The sequence below is a fragment of the Amaranthus tricolor genome, chromosome 12, assembly GCF_026212465.1.
Source record: "Amaranthus tricolor cultivar Red isolate AtriRed21 chromosome 12, ASM2621246v1, whole genome shotgun sequence".
In the NCBI taxonomy this organism is placed as follows: Eukaryota; Viridiplantae; Streptophyta; class Magnoliopsida; order Caryophyllales; family Amaranthaceae; genus Amaranthus; species Amaranthus tricolor.
In genome coordinates, this window is record NC_080058.1 from 563,178 (window position 1) to 586,414 (window position 23,237).

General features: G+C 35.8%; 2 protein-coding genes and 1 pseudogene across 4 annotated transcripts; 1 reads left to right on the forward strand and 2 right to left on the reverse strand.

Moving 5' to 3' along the window:
* Positions 1-733: 733 nt before the first annotated feature.
* Positions 734-2,750, reverse strand: LOC130796980 (pentatricopeptide repeat-containing protein At3g22470, mitochondrial-like; annotated as a pseudogene).
* Positions 2,751-3,908: 1,158 nt separating this feature from the next.
* On the forward strand, positions 3,909-5,009 carry LOC130796981 (TLC domain-containing protein At5g14285). Its single transcript, XM_057659444.1, has one exon. The coding sequence runs from the start codon at positions 4,185-4,187 to the stop codon at positions 4,932-4,934; it is 750 nt and encodes a 249-aa protein (XP_057515427.1). The 5' UTR covers positions 3,909-4,184; the 3' UTR covers positions 4,935-5,009.
* Positions 5,010-7,015: 2,006 nt separating this feature from the next.
* LOC130796979 (ALBINO3-like protein 2, chloroplastic) lies at positions 7,016-22,695 on the reverse strand. Of its 3 annotated transcripts, XM_057659441.1 has the most exons (14): positions 22,264-22,695; positions 20,859-20,965; positions 19,288-19,415; positions 19,133-19,204; positions 18,748-18,849; positions 16,894-16,953; positions 16,558-16,623; positions 15,684-15,731; positions 9,006-9,176; positions 8,797-8,852; positions 8,592-8,709; positions 8,039-8,125; positions 7,574-7,683; positions 7,016-7,500 (listed from the first exon to the last, which is right to left on the reverse strand). In XM_057659441.1, exons 1-14 carry the CDS (start codon positions 22,614-22,616, stop codon positions 7,344-7,346), a joined length of 1,635 nt encoding a protein of 544 aa, XP_057515424.1. In that variant the 5' UTR covers positions 22,617-22,695; the 3' UTR covers positions 7,016-7,343. The 3 variants fall into 3 exon arrangements, with proteins under 3 accessions (XP_057515424.1, XP_057515425.1, XP_057515426.1); XM_057659442.1 differs by lacking the exon at positions 15,684-15,731; XM_057659443.1 differs by lacking the exon at positions 9,006-9,176.
* Between the last annotated feature and the right edge of the window lie 542 nt (positions 22,696-23,237).

Below are 23,237 nucleotides of genomic sequence, written 5' to 3' on the forward strand. Positions count from 1 at the left end.
TGGGATGAAGCTTTATCATTACTGTCTCGCTAACCTTACCATATTACGAGTCTAATGTATTTTGATTGTTTACATTTCTTATAGATTTGGAAATTTTTGATTGACGGGTTTTCTATAAACCCATATATTAGATTTAAGGTTTTGGCATTGTTATTGAGTTTTCGTAGAACTTCACCAACTATAATAAAGTCCTAACCGTGTGGTTGTCAGTAATGTGAGCAAACTTTCCTTATGAATCCTCTTGTGTAAGGATTTGATACCAATGATATAGTCGAAATCGAATTTTATATAACTTTTACAACCTATCCTAGTTATTAGTTAGAATAACTTACAATACTCCTACAAACTCTTACCGTCGGTTTGGTCGGTAGTAATAAACGGTGGTAATAGGAATGAAAAATTAGTGCAATTTTAGTTGAAAAATCTCGTGGCTACCTTAATGATCATGTTTGTCCCACTCCAATCATCTCATTTTCTTCATAAAATTCATTCCAATGTATTACCATTGGGAGAAGTAGTATTAGTGGTAATGGAAAATTGTAAACAAAAAAATTTTTTTTATCAAAGTTTCATTACCTTGTAAATAATATGAAACTTTTGATAAAATTTTACGCTATAAATCATTCCCATTGCCACTATTTAGTACCACTAATCAAACAGGCCGTTACAGTAACTTATCATCCCAATTCCCATCATAGAATAGCCCATCTATGATTGACCTAATCAACTGGCCTTAATCTTTGCAAACTTGAGAGCTTCTAATTGAATTGATGAGCTTCTGCAGCTGAATCTTAAGGGATTCATTTACGTTGTCATTAGACAAAAGGCCAACCATTAATGAGAAAGTACGAGCGTCAGCTTCAAATCTGTTGCTAACCATAAGATCACAAAAGTATAATGCATTTGTAATTGCATTATTCAAAATACATCCCCTAATCATCGTATTATATGTAAAACCATTAGGAGGGCAACCATTGTCCTTCATTTTCCAAAATAAGTCGGCCGCTATATTTATGAGCCCTTGCTTGCACAACCCTTAAGCAATACAGTGTATGTTTTCTGATTAGGCTGCAAACCCTTGGATATAAGATCGGAGAAGAACTTTGCTGCATCTTCAAGTTTCCTAGCACTACACAAGCTATTGATTAGGATAGTGTAGATTGAAATAGAAGGCTCAACACCATTATCCTCCATATCTTCGAGCTATGTCACCGCCTCATTGAGCCGCGCACTTTTGCATAGGCCATCAAGCAAAGGAGCATAGGTAAACACATCTGGATGAATTCCATGAGCTTTCATTTCTTTGAATTTCGTAAGGCATCATCCCTTTCTGTGACGATTCTTGGTATATGTTTAGAGCCTTGTCAATGTCTTTAGCTTTGCAATAACCATGATTTAATCCACAGGCAGAAATAATATTAGGTGTCCCTCTATCAATCATCAGCTTCAAAATGGATTCTTCTTCGAAAAAATTCCCATCTTTACAAGACATGTAAATGAGATTGGTGAGGGTTATAACATCAGGAGAATTCTTGCTCTCTAACATCTCCGTCAACATGCCCTCAGCCTCATCCTGAAAGCCAGAATTGTAGAGGCCTCGAATCAACGAGGTATATGTGACAACATTGGGTTTAATGCCTCTCTGTTTCATAGCCAAGAACAAGTCTCGTGCGTCGTTTAACAACCTATCCTTACAGAGACTATCAATAATAGTGTTATAGATGATAAGGGCAGGCTTACAACTTACAAGGACCTGATTGCATTTTCTTAAGCAAGTTAAGAGCACCGGCATTATCACCTATCCTACAAAGCCCTTTGATTACAATACCGTATGTAACAATGTTGGCTTCAAACCCATGGCTGGCAAGTTTTTCCAGAAATTCAATTAATAAAACCATTGAGTAAGGTATTACAGATAAAAGGATCAAGTGGAAAACCAAGTTCAATTGATTTCCCGAAATGAGATAAACCTAAATTAATGTGACCCAAATGGCAATAACAATTGATAAGAATACAAATAGAATGCATATCGTGTCGAATACCCGACGACTGAAGTTGGTTGAAGAGAGTAATAATGGTGGAATGAGGTTGAAGGTGTTTCAATTTGGCCATGGAAGAGAATAGCATACTGAAAACAATAACAGAAGGAAGTGGGTGTAAAGAAGCCAATTGATGAAAGAGGGAAAGGGGGGATTTTAAATCGAAGAACCCTAATTTGGATTGTTTTTTCACATGATTAAGCAACATTTGACGATCATTAATAATTCTATCAAAATTAGAACAAGAACAGAATTGCAATCGAAATAGAAAGCGTGAGGAATGGAGAATAGCATTGAGATTCAACATTCAAGCAACGATTCATCTAGTCGTTGAAATTCAGCTAACGACGAAAAACCAAATCAATGAAATTTTGCAACTTCTAGAGCAAAAAAAGTTGTTGAATAAAAGACACTACTATCACTGAATTAAAATTTACGTTAAAATTTTTATAGTGTAAAAAAAGGACTTACATTCATGGAGAATTTGAGAAATGGGAATAATTATTTTAACATAAATTATTGAGACTTGAGAGCAATAATTGTGGCATAATGAAGTTGGTGGATATATACTATTTTTGTCTTTGATTTCCACATCTATTTTTAAGCTTTTCTTTATCTCAAGCCTAACTTGAATTTAAGGGAAAATTGTGCTTTTATGAAGTATTTTCTTTGTCCTTTAATTGAAGTATATTTTTCATGAATTTTCGTTGTGATTTTTTTTATTAAAATTTTATTGTAATTTTTAATTATTATCTAATAAATAATTTTATGTCTTTTTGATTGTACTGCATTACGGAAAACAAAGTAAAAACTTTTGTCTGTTATAAGAATAGAGAAAATATTTGCATAACAAATAACTATAACAGTCAATTCAACAACAAATTTACAATCTTATTATATTTCCATGAATTGAAATAATATTATTACAATATTGATTATGGTTATCTGATTTATCGTATAGCAAGAGCATAAAGAGTATTTTTTTCTAATGTAGTATTATGTAATGAATTGAAATAATATGATTATGTTCATCAATTCATCATGTAGCATAACAAGTATTTTTCCCTATAATATGGGAGTAGAAAATATCCTTAGATTGTTTTGATAGTGAGATTCCATTAATGAATTATTGAATTTTTACTCAAGATTTTTTAAAAAGTAAATTTAAAGTGTATTAATGAAGAACTCAAAGAAAAAAGAGTGTTATAAATGTAGTACAATCTTTTCTCAAAAACCCTTTTCAAAGAATGAAATGTACACATTTTTTAGAATAATCACTAAGACCTAGTAGTGATTGAAGGTTTTAATATTTAATATATGAGTTTGGTTATCACTTCAAAAGCGGGTGCTTCCTCCAAGTCAATGCAACTTGCTAATGTGCTAAAAAAATTTTAATATCTTTAATCGTGTATAATTTAAAATTATAAAAAAATAATATTAATAAATTATATTGAGATGAATTAATTAAACTCTTAATTGATTATATTTAACTTATAGATTAAAACAAAATATAAATTATAAGTGATCAATAAATAATATCATAATTCACATAGCAAATAATCCGTCCTTTTGACTTCAAATGTCTTATTTCTTTTGCACCTTACCATTACACTAATTCATTAACTCAGTATATTTTATTTTGCATAATTAAAAAAATTATAAAAAATTCATATTCGTAAAAGTTCAAATTATCAGATTGATTTTAAATAGAGTTATTTATTCAAGTTATCAGATTAATTTTAAATTAAGTGATTTAAATTATTTAATATAAAAAATTTTAAATAATTGTAAATTTCTTTTTAAAATCAAATCAAAAATCTAATTTAATTATAAAATCGAATAAATATAATGAATTTAAACACTTCTATCCTCTAGGTTGGAGTGACTATTAGGAAAAAGTGCACATTTTCTCTTCATTAAAAGGTCACCTCCTCCCTCATTTTTTTGGCTTCTACTATATTCTCAAATCTCACCTCCCCTTGACTCCTTCTCTCACCCACCTCCATCTCATCAAAACTCTCCCACTTCTCTTTCTCACAATCTCACTCCTCTTTTTAATACCCAATTCACTAATTTCATCCCATATAATACCCATTTCCCCAATCTTCAAACCCCACTTTTTCTTCCATTTCTCAATCAAAAAACATGAAAACTTTAATTGATCATTCAATTCAAACACCCATTTTACTCTTCTCACCAATGTTTCTCCTCATTTACCTTTGTGGGTATTTCTTAATCTTCAAAAATTGGCCCCCAAAATTTCGCCCAGAAGCTGCAAGTTGCTTCATCTCCTTCTTCCATGGCACCCCAGCTGCAATCCTATCCATTTCTTCTCTCTTAAACTCCCACCAAAACTACTTTTCCCCAAATACCCATTTCCAAAACATGATCCTTGAATACAGTATTGCTTATTTCATCATGGATTTGACCCATTACCTAATCTTTTACCCATCTGATCTTATGTTCATTGGGCATCATTTGGCAACTTTGTTTGTGTTCATTACTTGCAGGTTTCTTGTATCTCATGGTGCTTTTTCCATTCTAGTTCTTCTGATTCTGGCTGAAATCACAAGTTTACTGCAGAATATCTGGACTTTAGCAAATGGAAGGAGAACAGATTCAGAATTTGCTGCAAATGTTTACTTCTTCCTATCACCTCCATTTTATGTATTGTATACCATTGCAAGAGTAATTTTAGGACCTTTGTTTATGTATAAAATGGTGAGTTCTTTCTTGAGAGGTGATGCTAATGGTGTTATTCCAACATGGGTTTTTATTTCATGGATTGGAGTAATTGGAACTGCAATTTCTGTTAGTATTTTGTGGATTGGAAATTTATGGGTTGAATTTTTTAGAGAATGTTGTAATAAAGGAGTTGAGAAGAAAGTTCAATAGAGAGAGTAGAGTTGGTTCACAATTACTACAATTTACAAGTAATACTTCCTATATACTTATATTAATTTCTCATAACCTAGAAACTTAAAAAGAGGCTCAAGTGATCCTCTTTTTTCTTTTTCTTTTTCTTTTTTGGTTTTAACATGTGTTACTAATAGTAATTTATGTTTAGTTACTTGAATAATTCACTTATTAGTAGAGCCAAATATTGGGATAATTGCTTCATTTTTATTAATGACAATTACCCCACAATTTTTAAATTTTAGTAATTAATTATTGCATTATGACATTCAATTCATTTATTTTTCTAATTAATTAAAAAATAAATAAAATGTCTAAAATAGTAAATGACCTTTAAAATAAGTTCTTAAAAAGTGAGTTTTTTTTTATTGATCTATTTATCACAAAGATGAGGCATAATAAGACCGTCCGTCTTATATAAATATATGTGATTATTTTTAAGCTAACCATCAATAATTTCAAATTGGTTTTTTAAATTTTAATTTTATAAATTTACTTATTTTAAACTTATTAAAGTAAAGTCAATCATTATAAAATTGCCAATTACACATTTTGTTTACATACGATACAACTAGAGATGTTAACGTGTTTAAAAACTGAAAATATTGGCCGAGTAACTATTTGTACAGATAAAAATTAGTTTTTGGCTAATAGTTTTTCATTAAAGATGTAAAAAAAAAATCAAATTGAGTAAACTCGTTTAGATTTATACTTAAATTTAACATAACACCATCTTATAAATTTCTTTGTGCCATAAAAATTGTACATGACATATAATATAACAAGGTGAGAACCTGAGAGATAAATATGCAAGCTCAATAAGATAAAATATGGAGAAATATTTTTTAAAGTTTGATCTCAATATGAAAATTGAAACACGTGTCTAATTTAAATTCGTTGTCACAAAGTATACTTACTGATATTTAAGCCATAAAATAGTAGATTAGGCAATCGTAGCCACACACACAAGCTTGAAAAAAAAAATCTTCAGAACGAAGCAGTTTCTATAGGAATAAACTTTTGTGCAAATAGATAATCTTCAAATAAAGAATATGGTGTAAATTAAATAGGATCAAAAAATTACAAATAAGTGATAATTGCTCCTACAATATTAAAACTCGTCCATTTTTACTAATGAGTATGAGCTAATCCATCTACAACACAAAACACAAATTGTTGTGTGAAACAGTATCACTAAGAGATGCACTCATATTTCCTCCGTTTTGAAATACTCGCTACATTACGGTTATTGACACTATTTATCGTTCAAGCTTATTTTATACATTGCGACTAATGTGTAAGAAAAATTATAAACAAGTGAAATTTTGTTTAAATCGTCTAATTGCATACTTTCATAATATTCACCTTTTATAATTTTTAAAAATGCATATTGGATTGCGTAAAAGTCAAACGTAATAAGTATAAGAAAACAGAGGAAATACATAAGTTAAATAGTCCAACCAATTAAAAATACTTCCTCCGTTCCATTTTAGTTGCTACATTTGCATGGGCACGGGTATTAAGAAAAGTGATTGACTTACACTGTAGCTGATTGTTTACTTTATAGAGTATAGTATTTTATTATTGTTAATTGAAAAAGAAAAAGGAAAAATAGGTTTTTAGGTTACTTTATAGAGTATAATATAGTTTTTATTATAGAGTATAGAGTATAGAGTAGGATAAAAATAAGAGTAGGTAGAACTTTAAATGATTGTTTTATTACTAAAAAAGGAAATGTAGCAAGTAATATGAAATTACCAAAAATAGAAAATGTAGCAAGTATTATGGAACGGAGGAAGTATAATATAGACTTCTTATTTTGGAAGACGGTCTCTTACAGCTGCAAGAGTACTTAACTCAAACAATAGACATGTTCCATGTTTATTGTTTATTGTTTAGTTAGCTTGAAAAAACAGATAGGAAATGGACAGCAGAGGCATAAGAGGGCTTTGAACTTCAATGAGATGTGAAAGGATATCTACTTGGTGTACAAGTAGTTGTGTGTTAGGTCGTAATTGCAAGATTTGAATGCAATTAGTTCAAGTTGAGAGGAAATTGCATTTACTTGAAAAAATTTGCTTTCAATTTTTTGGTCTACCATGATCCAACAAGCATTGATCGCAAGAACTAAATCAGAAAAAGGATAGCTATGTAATGGTTACCGAAAAATTCGAAGACGTTAGTCATCCCACTCTAGGATGTGAAATTACAAATTTACTAGCTCAAAATTAATGGGATTGTTCCTGTATTGAAATGAACTGAATGGAAAAGAATAGAAGTATCTAACCAGCAATGGACGCGCCTCAGTTATTACCTCACTATTTGTCGTCACTCCAAGCGCAAAGATAATAGTATTTAACCAGATTTTGAATGTTTTTTGTGATAGGTTCAGTAGTCTGCTCTCCTGCTGCTAGCAAGATCACTGACAAAATTATCACGAACTTTATCCAAGTGTTCCAAATATACAGCATACTGCGGATCATAGGCAGCAGCCATTCGTAAATAATGGGTGGCTTCATCTTTACGACCTTCGTTGATTAAGAAACTGAAGAAAGTGCAGTTCATTAGCACTCTTTTTGTATCTTGAAAATCTACAACATGGAAGTAAAACAAACTACCTGGAAAACACCATTAATCCCTCATAATAACGAGCCTTGGCTGTAGGTTCTTCTGGCACTTCGATGTCCCTTATTCTTTCGAAGTGTGCAAATGATTCAGCTAGTTTGCCCTGGTAAAGCATGATTGCAACAAAAGATCCAAATATTAAAACATCTTATAGCGAGAGTATGTATGTAGTTTTGTGGAACTTGACAGGAATTAGTAAAAAATACAGGGACGCTGAAGAACTGCAAATCAACCTGAAACTAGCTAAAAAGATCTCCTAGAGATGGCAGTAAATAACTTTTCAATCTAGTGACATTACGTAACATTAGGAACTTTGTTGCCATGTTGGGTATGGTAATGCCTTCCATTGGTCAGTAGTATAATGGTCAAGCATGTAATCCTTTTTTATGATCTCTTTGATATTTTATGCAGTTAACAAGAAAAAATGACTAACATATATGCATAATATGTAGATGCACCTGGTGATAGTATGCAGCACCAGCTGACATTGATGCCTGAATGAAATAATCAAGCGCCTCAGCATCAGTTGGATCCCTAAGAGATATCTGTGAAAAAGAGAGGTCACTCATTCCACTGCATTAGACACAAGACGTGGTAGCTGGTCATAATTACTAAAGAGTGGCACGGAGAAATGGTGGAACGTGACTGTTTTTGTGGAGAGGCAGTTTGGTGTTAAAAGTTTAATACAAAGCAGTACATATTAGATTTATTCGTGTCAAGAGCACTCTTAAAACCCATCATTTAGTGAGAAAATATTTTATATACTCTTAGTATATTAAGCCTTTTGTGGGATAATACGTTGGAACATAGCTTTCATCTCACAATAAAGGTACTTATATTTGGATGAAAAAATTTCGTGGGGAGATGCACCTGCCCGCCCCACTTATGAATTGCTTGACTTGGAGAAAAATATTACAAGTCGTCCTTATTGAGATTTGGGTTAGTGTAAATCAGAAGAACCATGTTATGTTGTAAAATACTTTAATAGTTAAAGGACAAGAAAAATCAAACCTTTGAAAGAGCACATTCTAAATATTCAACTGCTTCATCATAATCTTTCAGCTGTAGCATAGCCTGTCCCAACACAGTCAAAGCTATATAATACTCGGGATCTTTGGAAAGTGCCACTCTATATGAATTCAATTCAGTTGAACAGTTAGAGAAGGTCAATACGAAAATCAAAGGAAGCTACAAACAAAATTAATAGGAGTATTACCTTAGCAAAGGAAGTGCTCTATCAACTCTCCCTGCCGAAAGGTGGGCAACTGATTGCTGTTAAAAATTGCAATATTCAGAACAAAACTTACTCCATGAATTTTTACATATTCATGATATACTAAATCAATATTTTGAAGAGAAGAGAGCTATCATCAACCAATCATATATTGGGGATACTCTATAGCGTTCATGAAAATAACAACTCACATCAACCAGTTGTAGAGGAGATAAGTCAAAAGCAGACACTGGTCCGCGTTTTCTTGGAGCATCTGGCAGCGTTGAACCATTTACATTCCCTTCAGAATTAACAGACACATTCACAGACTTCTGCACTAATCCCAACTTTTGGCTAATAACAGGGTGTTGAAGACAGAGTTGCTGAACGATATATTGCAAGGAAATAAGCATTGTATCAGAGAAACTGTTTGCAATTCTTAATATTTTTCACAATAAAGTTTGACCCAAAAAGCATGTCCTCATGTCATGGTAATAAATGAGCGCTAATTATCTGTTTCTACCGCATTGGCGCACCTGCCCCCTCCCCTTTCTCTTAATATTTATCACAATAAAGATCGACCCAAAAAGCACTTCCTCATTTCATGGAAATTAGTAAACGTTAATTATCTGTTTCTACCCCATTGGAGTACCTGCCCCTCCCCTAAACTCTAAAGTTGAGGAAAACTACACTCGTGTTAATTTGTGAATTCGATCGAGCAGTCCAATGAGTATCACCATATGAGCAAACCAAGAGTTTCTAGTCTGTAACATTATTTTTCAATTTTATTTGGAAGGCTAGTATGAGTGTGTTAGTTTCCCACTTAGAATTTTATGTAAATTGTAGAGGCCTTTAGTCAAGGTGGACTTTCCATGGGAAGACACTTCAAGGAGAAAACCATGTCAAAGTGACAGTAATGAAAAAATTCATACAAGTGAAACTTGAGGGAAGAAATATAGACTCTTTTGAGACAAGACCAATGCACCAAGGTGAAGAAGCAGTCAGTTAAGACAAGACAAGACAAATGCACCAAGCAGTCAGTCATCAGTTCCTTGTGAAGAAACAGGTCAATAAAGCACATGCACCAAGGTGAACACAATATCCCTCACTCGTTATAGTAATGCATAAATGCACCTATGCGAGGCAAGTTGATTAAGATCAGCTCTAGTACAGCACTGTTTTATATTACACAGAACCCATATCCCCAATAAGTACTAGTCTTGCACAAGCTACAAGTTCTAAAGTCAAGCAACAAGGTAACAACAAATGTCCAAATCCTAAGAACAATTCAGTTGCCAGAATTGTGCAAGGACTCAACAGGGTCGGCCCAATAAACCACCGATCGTTTTCACATACTCAAGGAAAAGGACAGCTAAGAATTAGTTAATTAATATTTTGAATATTTTATGATGTCATTATTTTTGTGAGTGATGTCATTAGTTTGTTATTTCTATTTGCTTAAATACTTGAGGCATGGATTATAATGGGCATCAAAAAGTTGGTTATTAAGTTTGTTTTGGAGAGAGCCTCCTCTCGAAGTGGGGTATGCTTTTGTTACTCTGATTTTCACAGCAATATACTCAATCAATTTTGTGTGGATTGTTTCTGGAAAGTTCATTACTGATTTCATTATACTCTGATATAGTTGATTCTTTACAAACCTGGTATCAGAGCATCGTCGATCGAGGGACAGGTCGATGGCGCCATCAACGGTAACTCAGAGAATCGAACAACTGGAGCAGGGGATGACGGAAATGCGTGCAATCGTGGCTGAGGAGATTGCAAATGCCCTAGCCACTTCTCGAGCTGAACAACAGCAACAGCTTTCTGAACATCTCCGGCGAGAACTGGCAGCTTTTTCACTACAGTTAGATGGGCGAGTAGCGCACAATCGCGATGACCAGGAGCGCTTCCAGCGAGAGGTGCGTGACACGTTGGGAGCCCTTCGTTCACGTGTCGAAGGAGAGTCAGGGGAATCGGATGCTAGGGCACAAACAAGAGGTACGCCCATTCCTAATCGTATTCTTGATGAAGGTGGATTGGGAGGGAACCAAGGCAACGGTGCTAACTGGCGGTTTAAGAGGCTGGACATGCCCGCCTTTAATGGAGAGAACCCAGATGGATGGATCCTCCGTGCTGAACGCTTCTTTAAGTTTTATCGGCTCTCAGAGGAGGACAGGCTGGAGGCGGCGGTGGTGGCGCTGGAGGGTGACGCGCTATTTTGGTATCAATGGGAGCACAAGCGTCATCCTATGACCACTTGGGGCGAAATGAAGGGGTTAATCCTGAGGAAGTTCCGATCTACCTCCACCGGCACTCTCCATGAACAATGGTTGAGTAATCGTCAGGTAGGGGAAGTGAACGAATATCGAAGAAGGTTCATTGAACTCTTGGCTCCTTTGGAAGGGGTTCCCGAAGAAATTGCAATGGGTCAGTTTATTAATGGCCTCAAGGAGGAGATACGGGCCGAAATCGGATTATTAGGCCCAATTACATTGGACCATGCAATGGAATTGGCGGCAAAAATAGAAGAGAAATTACGAATTGGGCCTTCCTGCAAACATTCAGCCCAATACCAAACTTCCCCTTTTTCAAAATACAACCCAAAAACCCTAAACACTTTTCCCTCATCCTCTTACTCCACGAGTCTCCCCATTTCCACCCAGAACCAAATTACACCCCAAATTAAAACTTACACCTCCACAAATATACACCACAAACCTGGAAAAATAAGGAGATTGACGGAACGGGAGGTCCAACAGAAGAGAGAGAAGGGTTTATGCTTTAGATGCGACGATAAATGGATGGTTGGCCATAGATGTCGACGAAAAGAACTTAGTGTGTTGATTTCGCAGGATGATGAACACGGAGAGGAGTTAGAGTTAAATACAGAGATGCAAACCAAGGAGTTGGCGCATACGGAGTTAGTGGAAGAAATACAACCCGAAATATCTTTTAACTCAGTGATGGGTTTCACGAGCCCTCGAACTTTGAAAATGTTGGGTCTTATACTAGGCAAGGAAGTAGTAGTGATGATCGATCCGGGGGCTACGCACAATTTCATTTCAAGGGAATTTGTTGAAACATTGGGGGTTCCACTTTCCCCAACAAAATCCTTTGGTGTGTCGTTGGGAACAGGGGAGTCAGTAAGGGGTACTGGGCTGTGCAAAGGGGTGAGTCTGCAGCTTCCAGGTATGACTATTATGGAGGATTTCCTCCCTCTTCCCTTGGGAAATTCTGATGTTATTTTAGGGATTCAATGGCTCGAGAAATTGGGAACCATAATGACTAATTGGAAAACCCAAACCTTAAAGTTTCAGCTGGGGAGTGAACATATAACACTTAAGGGGGATCCTTCACTGGGGAGAACAAAAATTTCATTGAAAGCCATGATACGAACCTTACAGAAAGAGGGGGGAGGGTACTTAGTGGAATTCAACCAGTTGTCAAGTGACCAACAGAAGAATGATGAGTTGGATATGGGGCAAATCCCCTCAGTGTTGCAGGAGTTTAAACACGTATTCAACATGCCTTCGGGTTTACCTCCTAAGAGAACTCACGATCATGCCATAGTACTCAAAGAGGGTACCGATCCTATTAGCAGGAGACCTTATAGATATCCTCAAGGACAGAAAAATGAGATAGAGTCTTTAATTGCAGATATGTTGACAGCTGGTATAATTCAACCCTCCAGGAGCCCTTTTTCCAGTCCGGTCTTGTTGGTGAAGAAGAAGGATGGGTCGTGGCGTTTTTGTGTGGATTATCGGGCACTCAACAAGGCGACTGTTCCAAACAAGTTTCCGATTCCGGTCATAGATGAGTTATTGGATGAGTTGAGTGGGGCTGAGGTGTTCAGTAAACTAGACCTAAAATCGGGATATCATCAGATACGAATGAGATGCGAAGATATTCACAAAACAGCTTTCCGTACACACGAGGGTCACTATGAATTCTTGGTGATGCCTTTTGGATTGACTAACGCTCCTGCCACATTCCAGGCAGTCATGAATGAGGTATTCCGACCGTGCTTGAGGAAGTTTGTTTTGGTCTTTTTCGATGACATCTTGATTTACAGCAAGTCTTGGGATGCCCATATACTGCATTTACAACAAGTATTAGAGTTACTTTCTAGTCATCAATTGTTCGCCAATTGGAAGAAATGTGAAATAGGGAAGAAGGAGGTGGCGTACCTGGGACATGTTATTTCACAAGCGGGAGTGGCGGTGGATCAATCAAAAGTATCAGCAGTAACCTCATGGCCTATTCCTGCAAACATTAGGGAACTCCGAGGATTCTTGGGTTTAACGGGCTATTATCGTAAATTTGTGAAGGGTTATGCATCCATAGCAGCACCCCTCACTGCCCAACTCAAGAAAGATCAATTCAAGTGGAGTGAGGAGGCCACCCAAGCCTTTATAGCCTTGAAGTGCGCTATGACCCAGGTGCCAGTATTGGCCATACCAGATTTTGATCAGTTGTTTGTCATTGAAGCAGACGCATCTGGATTTGGGCTAGGAGCGGTGCTTATGCAATTAGATCATCCCCTAGCCTTCTTCAGCAAAGTCTTAGGGCAACGAGCGCAGCAAAAATCAATATATGAGAAGGAGTTGATGGCAATCGTTCTGTCAGTAATGAAATGGCGCCAGTATCTTTTGGGAAGGAAGTTCATTATTCGCACAGATCAACAAAGTCTCAGGTTTCTCATGGCTCAGAAAGAAGTGGGAACGGAGTATCAAAGATGGATGAGTAAACTCTTGGGGTATGAATTTGAAATTCAGTATAAACCGGGGGCTCATAACAAGGTGGCCGATGCTTTGTCACGTAAGGAACAACCCGAGTTCGATTGCAACGCTCTCATCTCAGCTGGTGGGATCAAATGGGAAGAATTTCAATAGGAACTGCACACGGACCCATTTATTCAGGAATTGGTTCGTGCTATTCAACAAGGGGAAACGGTGCCTAAAGGCTATCATATTGAGCATGGAAATCTTAAATACAAAGGGAGGTTGGTTATCCCTGGTAATTCGCAATTGGTCACTAAATTATTGGCGGAATATCATGACTCTGCCATTGGTGGTCATTCAGGGGATTTTAAAACTTATCAACGTTTGGCTAGAGAATGGTATTGGCCGAGAATGCGGCGTTGTGTCTCTAAGTATATATCCTCTTGCATTATTTGCCGGCGCAACAAACACTCAACCCTCAGCCCGGCAGGATTACTACAACCTCTACCCATCCCATCTCAGGTTTGGGAAGACCTATCGATGGATTTCATTGAGAAGCTGCCGAAATCACATGGTTACGATACGATATTAGTGGTAGTGGATCGCCTATCTAAATATGCTCATTTCATTCCTCTCAAGCATCCGTTTACGGCTCAAGGAGTAGCAGCAGTGTTTATTCATGAGGTTGTCAGATTACATGGTTTTCCTTCCACTATTGTCTGATCGCGATAAAATCTTCATGAGTTACTTTTGGCAGGGGTTATTTCGCCTTCAAGGCACTCACTTGAAAAGAAGTACAGCGTACCACCCACAAACGGATGGTCAGAGCGAAGTGGTGAATAAGGGAGTTGAAACATATCTAAGGTGCTTCGTTGGAGATAAGCCTAAGAGTTGGAGTAAATGGCTGGATTGGGCAGAATACTGGTATAACACTTCCCATCACAACTCAATATCTTGTACCCCTTTCAAAGCTCTATATGGGCGAGATCCTCCTGCATTGATCCGTTTTGAGAAGGGTAGTACTGCCAATTCATCTCTTGAAGAACAGCTGCAGGAACGGGATGCCATACTCGATGATTTGAAGGCTCATTTACTTCGGGCTCAGCAAATCATGAAAAAACAGGCTGATGCTAAAAGAAGGGATATGGAATTTGCAGTGGGGGATCGTGTGTTCCTGAAATTACAACCTTACCGCCAGAAATCGGTGGTTACCAGGCTACATGAAAATCTGGCTGCTCGTTACTTTGGACCCTTTGAAGTATTGGAGAGAGTAGGGAAGGTGGCATATAAGTTAGCCTTACCTCCAGAAGCCAAGATACACCCGGTTTTTCACATTTCACAGCTCAAGAAAGCCATTGGTTCTGCTCAGGTGAACCCTACTGTTCCTACTCAACTTACGGAGGATATGATCTTGGTGGCTGAACCAGAGGAGGTATTGGGGGTTCGTAATGAATCTAATGGGGGAGTTGCAACTGCGGAGGTGCTGGTTAAATGGTTAGGGCTGCCAGATTTTGAGGCCACTTGGGAGGATTATGCTTCTCTGGATGCTCGCTTTCCTGATTTTCACCTTGAGGACAAGGTGGCTCTTTGTGGCGGAGGTGATGCAAGGACTCAACAGGGTCGGCCCAATAAACCACCGATCGTTTTCACATACTCAAGGAAAAGGACAGCTAAGAATTAGTTAATTAATATTTTGAATATTTTATGATGTCATTATTTTTGTGAGTGATGTCATTAGTTTGTTATTTCTGTTTGCTTAAATACTTGAGGCATGGATTATAATGGGCATCAGAAAGTTGGTTATTAAGTTTGTTTTGGAGAGAGCCTCCTCTCGAAGTGGGGTATGCTTTTGTTACTCTGATTTTCACAGCAATATACTCAATCAATTTTGTGTGGATTGTTTCTGGAAAGTTCATTACTGATTTCATTATACTCTGATATAGTTGATTCTTTACAAATTGAAAATCATTCAAAAGTGAAATATTAGTAAACTTCATGAAGTTCACATTTCCATTAAATTCTTTCCTATACTTTTTAGAACACCTTCTTTTTTCCTCTTCTTGAGAAGCAAAGAACAAATGGAAAGTAGCACATGTGAGCAAACTAAATCAAGAAATCTTCAGTTCTTATATTTACTTCTCCATTACAGACAAAGCAGAGACTCACCTGCACTAGGCTTAGCGAACTGTTGGTCACCCAATAGACAAGACTTCCCTAAAAAAATAATTGGTGCTGTAAGAACAGAAGTGCAAAATTTGAATATGAATGACAATGAATTTTCATATGCTACCATAATCCATGATTAGAGACAACCATAAGCGTGATTCACCATCCTCTATTAACAAATAATAATAATATAATAATTCATCACACCTTTTAGAAGACAAACTCTTTTTTCATGAAAAAACAGTTATCAATGTTTTGACAGAAACAAATTTCCAAAACTCACTTCTCTACACAAGTGTATAGTAAGTCACTGCAGATGGAAAACATTCAATGCACAATGTTTCACATTTTACTCTCTTACTTACTCCTCTGTCCCATTAATTTTATATCACTAAGAATTAGGAAGTGAGAGCTTTTTCACCTAAATGATGCAAAATGAGCGGGACAAAGGAGTATGCCCCTTCGAATCTTGTCATATAATTTAGAAATCAAAACTGAAACCATATCTCATAATATGAGGTGAAGGGAATACATGAGAACTAATAAGCATTGTGCAAGATGGTGGCCACTTATTGTCCTCCTATAACCTCTGCCAATATTTTATTTCAAAGGTATATATTATATTATATAACATCCTAAAATTAGTATGGGCAACATTAACAATGCCAAATACTTTAAAAAACCTGAAACTTGTAAAACATCAAAGTTAAGAAGTAATTTGAAAAACATACTGATAAGTGGAATTAACAAACCTATCATCAGTAAGAGGCCATGTTATATTGATAAAGCACTACAGTCTACAATCAGTAATGTCATCAGTATACATGAAATTTGCAACATGATGAGACAAATCACAGTTGAGTAACAAACTTGCCTGGGGTATGTAAAATCCTACAATTAGGATAGGCAGCGTTAGCAGTTCCAGATACTTTTTGTACAACTGCAATCAAAAAAGAAAAGTAGAAAACAACTGAAGTGTGAAATTAAGCAAGGGAGCTTACAAATCACAAATGTGACAATGTAATAGAAAATACATGAAAACAGTTATACAAACACCCCACACCCCCCCCCCCCCCCCCCCCCCCGCGAAAAAAAAAAAAAAAAAAAAAAAAAAAAAACACCAAGGATAAGAAAAGAAGAGAAAAAAGAAACAGAGCACCAGCAAGATTCTTCCAACAAAAAGGACAAAAATGCCTAACTTTGCACTCACTTTAGCTAACAAATGAAATGTTTCTTCTCCTTGAACAGCTGAAACGGACCTAAAGGAGACCTGGTAAACCAAAGCAACACAGCTCACAATGCATCAAAACAATAGAAAAAAATATAAGAACTCAAAGTACAATGCAAGCATAAAAACGACTAGAACACGCCATCTTACAAGCATCTCAATTATGTACCATATGTCCCTATGAATTTGTTCAGAAGCACCACATCCACAAATTAGTGATGTTGCTCAATGTTACAGGTTTATAAGGTAAATGCAATACCAACATTCCATCAGTTTTACATCTACAGAAGCAAATAAGCTCCAGAAAGTATGCATGCAGTTTGTCCATCCTTATAAAAGAAAAAAAAACAGGATGCTTCTATACAGACCAGTGTGGAACAAATACTGAATTTAACCGTTTTACTGAACCTAGCTCTGGACAGGAATCCACTGGTATAAGTTTCAGAAAACCAATAGCCAACAGGCATGAAACGTATGACTGACTCAAGCCAGCATAAACATAGCTCAACAGATCTAGATATTTGTCCAGCATTTTTCTGAAAAAAACTTAAATAGAGGTGAGTGTCGTCCCTTACTTTCATGGACCAAAACTTTCTAGTTCTTTGGTTTCAAATTATAAGGGGCTATGTTAAAACGGTTCATTAAATCATCAACATTTCTTATTTATGTGTGCAGTATTGAACTTGCAGATGGTATTTGCTCTCAACGGTGGGTTGGAAACAAACTCTTTGTTATCACTGACAAGGATAAGGTTGCATACATCAGTCTCCGAAAACCCCGCCTAGGTGAGAGTCACTTAATGGCATTGGGTAATGAGAATGGACCTTAAATGGAGGTGAATCTCAGCTAGGATGTTCAGACAATAAAATAGAACATTGAAAATCCTGAGATCAATTGCCCTAAACACCTCATAGGTCAAAGTATTGCGCTACACAAACAGCAATGTAATACAAAATAAAGACATATTATAATCAACATAGCAAAAGTTGAAAAACTCAAGCATAGCGGAACCTGAATTTTACATATTTACCATCTTTTCCCTCGTATCTTTCTCAATCCACAAACAAAGCAAAAGAATACATGAAAAAAGGGAGTGGAGAGGAGATGTAAGCGTAGTGCAAGATTGTGGTAATAGCGGAAGTAATGCGGTTATCATTGCTCCCAAATATTGGTCGAAAGTATGAGATATCTCTTGATATGGCACAAAATGCAGTTTTTTACGCCTTTACAGCGCGATAAATATCATTTTGTTTTTCCAAAACCTTTACAGTGAAGCCGGTGCAATGTAAGGCCTTAATTTTACACTATGAATGTAAGGGACATCATTAAATCATTGAACACTAGTTTCTGGAGCCCATACCCAGTACACCACAAGCTTGATTCATAAGGAGAAGATCACAGCGGATAGAAGACTGCAGTGAGTAAATTCTGACAGTTTAAAAATCTCCACAACAAAACATTTTCAGTATGGTTATTTAAAAAGTGAGGCAACAAAATCATCTCACCCAAATCCATCTAGATTGTTCCAAGATAAGGCTCATGCCAAAAAATCAAAGATGTTTCAGATAACACCATATACTTCAGTCTAAGTAAGGAATCAAAATAAAAACATAATCTTGCCCTCAAGACTTTGTAATAAGCCAAACCTCTCTTGAAAAAAAAAGGAAGCTCCAGCCCTCCAGTATACAGTCTTCTGAGAATCCATATACTGTCATACCTTAGGTACTCTGCTGGATTTGTATTTACAAAACTAATTTTCATATGTTCCCCGTATTCAAATAATAAATAACTTAGAATCACTTTCTTACTGGAAAAAATGGGCAAGGATTTCAGTACCTGGATATTACAGAAATGCAAACCAGCAATAAGCACAGGTAAAATGAGCCCAAAAGGACCATTTGATACTTCAGTCAAATTCTGAAACCATAAGATTCCACCCTGTATAGAATCAAAACTTACAATTATTTAGTAGAAAGTCAAATGAGACACACTGGAATCAACAGTCCAAGAGTCAAATTTAAAGGTAAGTCGGGTACAATGATTCCCAAATTATATGCCATTAGATCGTAATTTGAAAATTATATCGATTTGAGTTCAATGTGAACATTATCCTAGTCTCCACCCTTTTCCAATACACATAACATAATGTAAAAAAGTGGCAATCCATTCATGCAAAGGAGCATCCAGACACCCACAGACTACAAAGCTATCACTACTTTACCGTATCAAATCCTGGATGTTGATCCAATGACATTTTCCTGATACTAGTCATCCACAAGAGAAAGCATGGGAGCTGCAGACCAAAGCAAAGAAGTATAAGGCGTCAAAAAGCATTCGCTTTCCTAAAAAAAACAACAACGTAATAGTTCACCTGACCTGGACAGTAATTGATGCCACAAACCACAAAAATGAAGGGCACCCAAGCTCTCGCCTTTTCCTCCAAAAAAGAGAGAATTGATTGACGAAACTCCTTCCTGAGAAAGGTGGTGGGAATGGAGGAGGCACTTCAAAATTTCCACATGGAAAAAACAAAAACCCAATATGAAAAATTTGGCATGATGCTCAAGTGAATATAATTTAAGTACATACACGGGTTACCACCAGTATCTAACTTAACATGTCCATATTACTGATTCAGTGCACTATATACTAAGTAAAGGGTACGCCTAGCTGATATAAATTTCCCCATAATTGACCATAACACCAATGCCTAAGCAATAGACCAATAGGTGTTGGCTTAAACATCCCCATTGATGAATTTCAAAAAAGTCAGAAAGGCTAATATCTTTGCTAATGTCTCAAATACCAATGTAAGCCGTTCAACACTACTATAGGATTACAAATCCTCATCGTACAATTAAATTTTCAACCATGCTCCAATTATCTTAAAACCATGTATTCAACAACAATCATAATGTAAAAATGCAATAACGCTCGTGATCGCGATAAAGGAACGTTGATGGGGTAACGGGAAGTAATGCGGTTATCGCAACGCCTAAATATCAGTCGAAAATATAAAATATCCCTTGATACGGCCCAAAACGCGATTTTTTACACCTTTACATCGCGAGAAATATCGGTTTAATTATTTTGAAAACCTTTACAACGGAACTGGTGCGATGCAATGGGCCTTGTTTTTACACTATGACAACAATGCCAAAGCTTTGATTCCAAAAAATATAGGGTCGACTAAATGAACCAAAACAACACCACATATTCATAGAGGGAAAACATGTGGAAAAAGAGTAAACAAGAAGAGATATTAAAGTGATATACTCTTAGATATTTATTTGAGACTATAACTTAAAATATGCTTTCATGAAGGCATTGGATTATCCCAACTCCATGACCAATTTCATGTTTTTAAGTGTGCAGAATGGCCAATTGGCAATCTACGTGTGTCAAACTTTGGACCTGAGCTCGAATATGTGACCATTCCTGACACTCATAGCTTCTTTTAAATAACATATACTGAGAATAAGGTCAACAACAATGATTGTTTCTGTGAATAATGTGTTTGAAAGGCATGAATGATCTGACAACGCTTATCAGAATTGCTTGAAGGGAAAACTTCTGCAGTCTCAAATTACAAGGCAGAATAAGTCCAGCTCTGTTTAAAGGACAACAACCAAAAAACCTCATCAACTGTGATCACATCACCACATGCTGAAGCTCTGTCAAGAAACCACTTCCACAACCAAATAATCCAGTTTAGACGAGTGCTAGTATTCAAGTTAACAATATTATCAATGCAATTATACTTTCCTTGCACTGAACTAAAAGTATTATAAAAGCAGTGAAAGTAAAGAAACTACACCCATTAACAAATTCAGAAGAACAAAAAGAAAAGGTAATGCATCAGTTCAATATTGCCATTCACTTTCTTTTACATCAGAATGAACCAAGACACCAGATACACCATGACAGAATCGGAAGAAAGAACATACATTTCGGGAACACCTCCCCTATTTGTCTCAACTTATGAAGCTGCAACAATATCCAAGGAGATAAAGTAATCCTCATAGCCACAGTTGATGATGCAATCACTATCCACCTATCAAAAATTGAAATAAATATTTTTTTTAAAAATTGATCGATATCAATTCTCTATTAATCGCACACATCAAACATAAACTAAAATACTCTTTTAGTATCAAACTATCAATTACCAGTACAATCTACAACATACACAATTGCCATAAACTATGTTATATCAGATATACAATTCGTGAAGATTTAAGTCTGGTGGCGTGAGATTTTGGATAATTTCAGTGTTGTGGTGTATGACTTAAAATGTAGCTTAAATCAGGATTTTTGATGATCAGAGAAGCATAAAGTATAAAATTCCCAGGCATTCCCTCGCTTCATCTTAAACGTATATATTTCTACGATTAAAAAAGCAATGTCTACCATACAGCAGCAACAACAACAATGCTAAAGCCTTAATCCCAAAGATTTGGGTCGCTACATTAACTAATAAATCAATTCCGTTGTTCGTCCACATGAATTGTCCTTACATTCTTTTTAATTTCCTATCTTAACCTGCAAATCAAATCTTTCATATCCTTTTCCACTCCTGCACGTCATCATTGGTCTTTCTCTCTCTCTTCTTAAATCCCTCAAGTTCCACTTTTTTAATCTTTATCCTCCATACTAGTTCACCAATACACGTCCTTGCATATGTCCAAACCATCCAAAACGAATAACTTTTATTTTCTCCTTAATATTTGCAACTCTAAAACCATCTCTTATATTTTTGTTTTTAAACTCTATCCCTCAAAGTATATCCGCTCACTCATCTAAGCATCCGTACTTCCACTACTCCCATCTTCCTACAAGGATCCTACGATCTCCAGATATTCATTCCCTGTTAAATCACAACCTCTAAGAAATTTTAAATCTTCCCTAAAACGACCTAGAAGCAAATGAATAGTTAATTAGGGAGTAATAACTTATTGAATAGCAGAGAAAGCAAGCGGACACGCCCCTTAAACAAGCTTGTGGAAGTATCTCAAAGATGGGTACTTTACATTCTTCATGCACTTCTTTGCTTATAAGTGCATCATTTCTCCCAAAACCTCAATAATTTGGGAAAAACATCACACTCAAAATAAAATTCAATAGATTGAAAAACTAATGCATATCAATAACAAACATTTTGAAGTTCTGAAAATCATATCTCCAAAAAAGTATGCTTTTTTAAATCAAGAAAATCAATAAACCTAGTTCAATATAATTCAATAATCATAGTCCAATAATCCTACATAACACCAACAAGATAACATCATCAACTAAAATCGAAAACATGATAAATAAAATCTCTCAAATACTAAAATTAAACAAAAGAATTACCAAGGAAGGCCAGTGAGATCATGGTAACCATCGAGCAAAGAGACAACACAGCGAATGGGAAGATGTAAATCATCGAGAAGAGTACCAGCAGCATCAGAAACCTGAGAACCGTCGATATACCCTAAGCTACGAAGCTCCGACTCGGTGACTGAATTGAGTTGGTGAGTGAAGTCTGAGTCAGATGGTTGAGCAGAGAAGTAACGAAACGATGTCGTGTGACGAGAGAACAAAGGAAGAGTAGAGTTCGAGGTGGTCGGTAATGGCGAAGAAGAGGATAGAGAAATAATGGTGGGGCGGAGGAGAGAGAGTTTAGAGCGGCGGAGATAGGCGGAGATGATTCCCGATGTCGCCATTAATGGCAGCGAAGGATCAAAATGTTTTTGGAGCTGTGAATAAGATTGACTGTTTATTCACTTTTGTCCTTCAATTTTTCTTATTGCTTGAATAGTCAAACTTAAGTAAATTAAAAATATTATATCAATTGTGTCATAAAAAATTAGAATTCGTTTGTAAAATAAAATTTTATTGAAGTAAATTTTAAAAATTTTATCAACATGTAAATAATACTCCATATGTATTAAAATTTTAAATATGAACATAAAAGTTAATACATAGAGATAAAAAAAATAATCGACATATTTATTATTATTGCTTATGAATTGAAATAAATCATTTATTAATTATTGTAATATTCTCATCTATGAGTATGACTTGTATATGGATTCAAGTGCATACGAATACATATGAAACCAACCATTTTGATAAATTCAAAATAAATGCCTAAATTGCATGATCCATTGGTAAATAAATTCCGATGTGTAAGTACGTAACTGAAACAGATCCGGTCGTATTGAATTCCAATGCAGATCATATATAAACAAATCAGAATATTAAACTCTTTTGCATTGAATATAACACAGTTAGTTAATTGTGTCAAAATTATAACCCTGATTTAATTTGACATATCAGGTTGA